Source organism: Dipodomys ordii, unplaced genomic scaffold (assembly GCF_000151885.1).
Source record: "Dipodomys ordii isolate 6190 unplaced genomic scaffold, Dord_2.0 Scaffold66, whole genome shotgun sequence".
NCBI classification, from domain to species: Eukaryota; Metazoa; Chordata; class Mammalia; order Rodentia; family Heteromyidae; genus Dipodomys; species Dipodomys ordii.
This window is the reverse complement of record NW_012267282.1, coordinates 1,159,623-1,167,658: the sequence shown is the minus strand read 5'-3', so window position 1 is coordinate 1,167,658 and position 8,036 is coordinate 1,159,623. Positions and strand designations below refer to the sequence as shown.

Genomic DNA, 8,036 nt, shown 5'->3' with positions numbered 1-8,036 from the left:
ATGACCCTGCATCACGGTGTGAGCTGTGTCTGTGATGATTCTGCAACACAGGTGTGAGCTGCGTCTGGGATGACTGTGCATCATGGTGTGAGCTGTGTCTGGGATAACCCTGCATCACGGTGTGAGCTGTGTCTGTGATGATTCTGCATCACAGGTGCGAGCTGCATCTGGGATGACTGTGCATCACGGTGTGAGCTGTGTCTGGGATGACTCTGCATCACGGGTGTGAGCTCTGTCTGGGATGACTCTGCATCACAGGTGTGAGCTGTGTCTGGGATGACTCTGCATCACGGGTGTGAGCTGCGCCTGGGATGACCCTGCATCACGGGTGTGAGTGCGTCTGGGATAATTCTGCATCACAGGTGTGAACTGCGCCTGGGATGAACCTGCATCACAGGTGTGAGCTGCGTCTGGGATGACTCTGCATCACGGGTGTGATCTGTGTCTGGGATGAATCTGCATCACGGGTGTGAGCTCTGTCTGGTATGACTCTGTATCACAGTATGAGCTGTGTCTGGGATGATTGTGCATCATGGTGTGAGCTGTGTCTGGGATGACTGTGCATCACGGTGTGAGCTACATCTGGGATGACTCTGCATCACAGGTGTGAGCTGCGTCTGGGATGACCCTGCATCACGGGTGTGAGCTGCGTCTGGGATAATCTGCATCACAGGTGTGAGCTGCGCCTGGGATGAACCTGCATCACGGTGTGAGCTGCATCTGGGATTACTCTGCATCACGGTGTGAGCTGCATCTGGGATTGTGCATCACGGTGTGAGCTGTGTCTGGTATTACCCTGCCTCACAGGTGTGAGCTGCATCTGGGATGACTCTGCATCACAGGTGTGAGCTACGTCTGGGATGACTCTTCATCAGAGGTGTGAGCTGTGTCTGGGATGATTGTGCATCACGGTGTGAGATGCGTCTGGGATGACCCTGCATCACGGTGTGAGCTGTGTCTGTGATGATTCTGCATCACAGGTGTGAGCTGCATCTGGGATGACTGTGCATCACGGTGTGATCAGTGTCTGGGATGACTCTGCATCACGGTGTGAGCTCTGTCTGGGATGACCCTGCATCACAGGTGTGAGCTGTGTCTGGGATGACTCTGCATCACAGGTTTGTGCTGTGTCTGGGATGATTCTGCATCACGGTGTGAGCTGTGTCTGTGATGATTCTGCATCACAGGTGTGAGCTGCATCTGGGATGACTCTGCATCACACGTGTGAGCTGCGTCTGGGATGACCTTGCATCACGGGTGTGAGCTGCGTCTGGGATGATTGTCCATCACGGGTGTGAGCTGTGTCTGGGATGACTCTGCATCATGGTGTGAGCTGCGTCTGGGATGACTCTGCATCACAGTGTGAGCTGTGTCTGGGATGATTGTGCATCACGGTGTGAGCTGCATCTGGGATGACTGCATCACAGTGTGAGCTGCATCTGGGATGACTCTGCATCACGGTCTGAGCTGCGTTTGGGATGATTGTGCATCACAGGTGTGAGCTGTGCTTGGATGATTCTGCATCACGGTGTGAGCTGCGTCTGGGATGACTCTGCATCACAGTGTGAGCTGCGTCTGGGATGACCCTGCATCATGGTGTGAGCTGCATCTGGGATGACTCTGCATCACGGTGTGAGCTGCGTCTGGGATGACCCTGCATCACGGTGTGAGCTGCGTCTGGGATGACCCTGCATCACGGTGTGAGCTGTGTCTGTGATGATTCTGCAACACAGGTGTGAGCTGCGTCTGGGATGAACCTGCATCACAGGTGTGAGCTGCGTCTGGGATGACTCTGCATCACGGGTGTGAGCTGCGTCTGGGATGACTCTGCATCACTGGTGTGAGCTGTGTCTGGGATGACTCTGCATCACAGGTGTGAGCTGTGTCTGGGATGATTGTGCATCACGGTGTGAGCTGTGTCTGGGATGATTGTGCATCATGGTGTGAGCTGTGTCTGGGATGACTCTGCCTCACGGTGTCAGCTGCATCTGGGATGACCCTGCATCACGGGTGAGAGTTGTGTCTGGGATGATTGTGCATCACCAGTGTGAGCCGTGTCTGGGATGACTCTGCATAACGGTGGGAGCTGCATCTGGGATTGTGCATCACGGTGTGAGCTGCATCTGGGATGATTGTGCATCACGGTGTGAGCTGTGTCTGGGATGACCCTGCATCACGGTGTGAGCTGCATCTGGGATGATTGTGCATCACGGTGTGAGCTGTGTCTGGGATGACCCTGTATCACGGGTGTGAGCTGTGTTTGGGATGACTCTGCATCTCGGGTGTGAGCTGCGTCTGGGATGACTCTGCATCATGGTTGAGCTGTATCTGGGATGACCCTGCATCACGGGTGTGAGCTGCGTCTGGGATGATTGTACATCACGGTGTGAGCTGTGTCTGGAATGATTCTGCATCACGGGTGTGAGCTGCGTCTGGGATGATTCTCCATCACAGGTGTGAGCTGTGTCTGGGATGACCCTACATCACGGTGTGAGCTGTGTCTGGGATGATTCTGCATCACGGGTATGAGCTGCGTCTGGGATGACTCTCCATCACAGGTGTGAGCTGCGTCTGGGATGACCCTGCATCACGGTGTGAGCTGAGTCTGGGATGACCCTGCATCACGGTGTGAGCTGTGTCTGGGATGACTCTGCATCACGGTGTGAGCTGCGTCTGGGATGTTCCTGCATCACGGGTGTGAGCTGCGTCTGGGATGATTGTACATCCCGGTGTGAGCTGTGTCTGGGATGACTGTGCATCATGGGTGTGAGCTGCGCCTGGGATTGTGCATCACGGTGTGAGCTATGTCTGGGATGACTCTGCATCACAGGTGTGAGCTGCGTCTGGGATGACTCTGCATCACGGTGTGAGCTGCGTCTGGGATTGTGCATCACGGTGTGAGCTTTGTCTGGGATGATCTGCATCACGGGTGTGAGCTGCATCTGGGATGACTCTGCATCACGGTGTGAGCTGCGTCTGGGATTGTGCATCACGGTGTGAGCTGCGTCTGGTATGACCCTGCATCACAGGTGTGAGCTGCATCTGGGATGACTCTGCATCACAGGTGTGAGCTGCATCTGGGATGATTGTGCATCACGGTGTGAGCTGCGTTTGGGATGATTGTGCATCACAGGTGTGAGCTGTGCCTGGATGATTCTGCATCACGGTGTGAGATGCGTCTGGTATGACCCTGCATCACGGTGTGAGCTGTGTCTGTGATGATTCTGCATCACAGGTGTGAGCTGCATCTGGGATGACTGTGCATCACGGTGTGATCTGTGTCTGGGATGACTCTGCATCACGGTGTGATCTGTGTCTGGGATGACTCTGCATCACAGTGTGAGCTGCGTCTGGGATGATTGTGCATCATGGTGTGAGCTGTGTCTGGGATGACCCTGCATCACGGGTGTGAGCTGTGTCTGGGATGACTCTGCATCACGGTGTGAGCTGCATTTGGGATGATTGTGCATCACGGTGTGAGCTGCGTCTGAGATCATTGTGCATCATGGTGTGAGCTGTGTCTGGGATGACTCTGCATCACGGTGTGAGCTGTGTCTGGGATGACTCTGCGTCATGGTGTGAGCTGTGTCTGGGATGATTCTGCATCACGGATATCAGGGAGTCTGGGATGACTGGGCTCTCCACACTGCTCCGTACTCCTGAACACTGGGCACACTCTGCCCCTTCTCCAGGCAGGCAACACCCTGGCAAGTCACTGCTTGCTACTTGGCCAACATGAGCTGTGACGTTGCGGGGCCCTGCTTGCCCCCTTGTGTCTCAGCGTGCCCTCACGGCGGGGGGGGCACAGGCGGGCACCACATCCATGTGCGTGGGCCGGGCCACACTCAGACACAGAGGTGAGTGTGATCTCTGCTAACTGCCAACCCTCCTGCTCCGGTGCCACATTCTAGGCTATTTGTCCTCTGGCCCTTTCCAGGGAGAATCTAGAAAACCAGGACGGCCTGTCAAAGCCCTGCTTTTTAAAATCCAGGAGCACCTCAGAGCCCGTGGCCCCGCATCACCCTGCAGGTGGACGCCCACCCTGCTGTGTCTGAGGGGTGGGGGGGGGGGCTGCCTCCCTCCGGGCCTCCTCACGGGACAGGCTGCCCCTTCCTATCGGCCCCTAGGCGGTGATGAGGAGTCAGCCTTCCAGCATCTTCCTCCATCTCAGGAGAAGAGTCTGGAAGGTGAGCGGGCAGCTATGTGCCCCATCAAAGACACTCTGGGGGGCTCTGCTCTAGGGCACAGCTTGGGGCACACGGGGCCTCAGATCAGACCCTGCACGTGAGGAACGGCACGGGCTGCAGCCAAGCAGGACTGTAAGGGATCTGGAAGGTTCTGTGGGTAAGAATTCCCCAAGGTTCCACCATGGCTTCGGCAAGGAGCGCAGAAGTCCGCTGTGGGACCCTGGGCTGGGCATCCTTGGCCCCCCGCCTTCTGTTCTAATACACACTGCGTGCCCAGCTGCGTGCCCGGCTGCATGCCCGGCTGCGTGACCGGCTGCGTGACCGGCTGCGTGACCGGCTGCGTGACCGGCTGCGTGCCCTCGGGGCGCCCTACCTCCCTGGGCCCTCTTCACCCGACAACTCCGCAGCCCTCCCCCAGCTGCCCGGGAGGCTGCCCACCCCCGAGGCATCACGGGCGCCTGCGTGGTGCCTGCGTCCGTGCAGGGTCCCCCGGGGGAGGCCAATGTGGAGCCAGCCCTAGAGAGGGCCTGGGAGGAGCCGCGCTGGCGGGCACCGCGCAAGGGCGCCCGTGCCAGTGCCCGGCGCTCACCTTGAGGGCATTGTGGGAGGTGCCGCTGGGCCTCCGCCGGCCTCCGTCCTCCGGCTGCATCTCAGAGTACAGCTCCTCCTCATCCTCCTCCATGATGTCCGAGAGGTCGGAGCCCCGGCTGCTCTCCGTGTGGTAGTCATCTCCATGGCAGCAGGGGTGCTGTGGGGAGCAAGGCACATGGACGGGAAGCTCCCTCAACCCCGCCCCTCCAGGGGGTCCCAGCCCATGAGGCCGCAGGCCTGGAGGCCTCACCGTGGGGGATCGGGAGGGGAGGCTGGACATGGGGAGGCCGGACATGGGGCCAGCTTGGGCCAGCCCGGGCAGAGGAGGTGAGGACAGGCCTCCCCACCGGGAGGCTCTGGGCGGAATGTCCTTGTCCCTCGGCAGAGGCCACCGAGGCCCGGCGCCCGCTCACCTGCTTGCCCAGCTCCGACCCCTTCAGGAAGTCGTCCACCGACGCGCCTCTCCTCTTGACCTTGGGGGAGGTGTAGCCGTCTTCTTCGTCCGAGTTGGCGTCCTGCCCCGCGTCCCCCCGATCCAGGAAGAGGCTCCTTTTCTCTAACTTGGGAAGAGAAGGGGAGGAGGTAAGCTGGGAGTGCGTGGAGATGCCACCAGCTTAGGGTCCCGCTCAGCCCCGGTGCTATGGGACAGGGACAAGGAGCCCAGGGGACCGTGTCTACAACAAGCGTGGGGGCCTCCCTCCGGGACAGCGCGTGGAGATCTTCACATGAAGAAGTCTGTGTTGACTGATGGATCTCCGTGTGCACAGACCTGCTGGTGTCCACGCGTGCATGTGTGTGTGCGGGTGTGCGTGAGGGCTTACGCGGGGTGGGAGCGACGCTCACCCGGCAGCTCTCTGCCACCCTCTGTGCGGCCTCTCGGGCCATGGCCTTGGCCACGGTGGTGGACACGGGCGCTCCCTGGGGCTGCGGGAGGATCCGGCTGGGCGAGGGTGACCTCCTCCCGGGCTCGGGGCCCTGCAGGCCCGGTGGCTCCAGCGTGTGCCGGTGTGGTGGGGCCGGCGCCCGGCTCTGCTCCCAGGACGTGTCGGCCTTGGCGTGAGGCCCCAGGTGCTTGTCTTTGGTGTCGGGGGCAGTTGCTAATGGCTTTGGTGGGGGGGCAGTCCTCGGGTGGGGGGCCGGAGGTACCAGGAGGCCGGGGGGCACGGCCGCGGGCACTGAGTCCACGGACTCGCCCTGCACGGACAGCGTGCGCACGGTCACGGCGCTGGCCTCCAGGCTCTGCAGCCGCAGGACCTCCACCGCCGCGCAGTCCGCCACCGGGAAGATGACCTCGGCCACCTGGGAAGGAGGGGCACCGCAGGGGAGGGGTTGGCGGCTGCCCAAGCCTCCGCGCCCTCTGCGCCCCACTCCCTGCCTCGCGAGGGGCCCCGAGGGCTCGCTCAGGAGCCCACGGCAGGGTACCCGGAGGCTCTGTCCACGGAGGAGGGAGCCTGCAGACTCCCCGCTCCAGACCCCCCATGTTGTGTGCCAGGACAGGGAGCCCACATCTGGTCACCGGTGAAGGTGTGGATCCTGCGGGATTTCCCACGAGGATTCGCCACGGCCCCGTAGGCCGGTAGTCGGCCACCTGGGGCTCAGACGGGGCCTTTCTGGGCCGTGCAGGTCAGGGGAGGGGGAGGACCCGCCTGGCTGCGTCCTCACCCGCCCGCCCCCGGGGGAGAAGAGTCTTGGGGCAGGCACAACCACGGCTGACCGAGGCGCCCGAGCCTCAGCCCTCCCGGACCGAGCCTGCCTCCGCTCCCATCAACTCACCCTCTGCCCTTTGGCATAGACGCCATAGCCGGTGACGTTTGCTCCGTTGGACAGCCCGGCGGGAGTCAGTGCAGGCGGCTTCCAGGAGACCTGGACGGCAGCCGCCGTGGGCCCGGCGTGGACGGTGACGTCTTGCGGGGGGGCCGGAGGGCCTGGGAGGGACAGAGGAGCGGAGCACTCAGGGCTGGGCCTCATGCCACGGTGGACCGTCTCGCCCAGAAACAGCCCAGCCCTGGAAGGAAGTCGGCAGGGAGGAGAGGAAGGAAGGACGGCAGAGACGGTGGGCGTACACAAGCCCCGGGAGACGGCGCAGCGCCGAGCCGTGGGCTGCTTCGCTCTTTTCCAGGATCTATGCCGGGGAGCCACCTCCGCGCCCGTTCTCAGGCAGGGGGCGGTGCACGGGCCTCTGCAGGGGCACCGGGAGGCAGCCGGCCTGCCAGGGCCGGGGAGGGTCCAGGGAGGCTGGCTCCCTCTTCTCCTTCCCACTCTGTCTTCCTCCTCTCTCCCCCCATCTCCTCTTCCTCCTCTCCCTCCAGCTTCATCAGAGCCCAGAGCCAGCAAGCCTGGACTTCACACGGTGCATCTTACTACAGGGATTCGGCAGCACCAAGAGGCCGGGGGGGGGGGAGGGGGGATTTCGGCAACACCAAGAGGCGGTGGAGCCGTCTGCCCGGGAGCCGAGCGCCACACAGTCACAGTGACATGGCTACCGTGTCTCCTCGTTCCCAAGCCTGTCTTGCAAGAGAGGGCATCTTGAGCACTAATTCAGGTGACAGGTAGGAAGGGGCCACGTCACCCGTCGGTACCTCCCTTTCCTCCAGACCTGGAGTGGAGCTCCACAACGCCTGTGGTTGGAGATTATGGGTCACTTTCTTTCGGAGGGAGTGTCCCTGGGCCTCGAGCTCCCCAGGCTGGGCACCATCATCACCATCACCACCACCATCATCACCATCACCACCACATCAACACTGTGAACACCTGGGGGCAGCCGGGCACCGTGGCACACATCTGTGATGCCAGCGGACGGGCAGCCTCATGTCAGGTGGATCTCAGCTCAGGTGTGAACCCGGGAGAGCTAAGACTCCACCGGAAAGTAACCAGTGAAACAACACAGCACGGCTCAGTACTGCAGTGCTGGTCTTGGCAAGCACAAGGTCCTGAGTTCAAATCTCAGTGCTGCCAGAAGGAAAGGCAGCACATCAGATCTAGGCAGAGCCCAGTCCTGGCGGGAGGTCCCGTTACATCACAAAAGCAGGTGCTTCTCTGACGTGGTAGACGGGCCAATGCCACGTGACCCCTTCACTCCCGATAAAAAACACTCTGCCCACACTGGGATAGGAGGGATGAAGGACATTTGTCATTCCTACAACTAGCACCAGAGTAAATGGAGAAACAGCACATAATTCCTCCATAATTTTATCTTCAGTAGCCAGAAACTGGAAAGCAGCCAACGGTTCATCAAGGAAGAGGAAGGGGAGGGGGAGG

At 60.9% G+C, this 8,036-nt stretch overlaps 1 protein-coding gene across 1 annotated transcript in view; it reads right to left on the bottom strand.

Annotated features, from left to right (window-relative positions):
- The window catches only part of Rimbp2 (RIMS binding protein 2), a 39,302-nt gene that overhangs the window by 12,680 nt on the left and 18,586 nt on the right, over window positions 1–8,036 (bottom strand). Inside the window, exons 7-10 of the mRNA XM_013023196.1 lie at window positions 6,552–6,703; window positions 5,622–6,077; window positions 5,192–5,338; window positions 4,777–4,935 (exon numbers count right to left, since the gene is read on the bottom strand). Coding sequence (XP_012878650.1) covers window positions 4,777–4,935; window positions 5,192–5,338; window positions 5,622–6,077; window positions 6,552–6,703 — 914 coding nt within the window. The remainder of the gene's footprint in view (window positions 1–4,776; window positions 4,936–5,191; window positions 5,339–5,621; window positions 6,078–6,551; window positions 6,704–8,036) is intronic.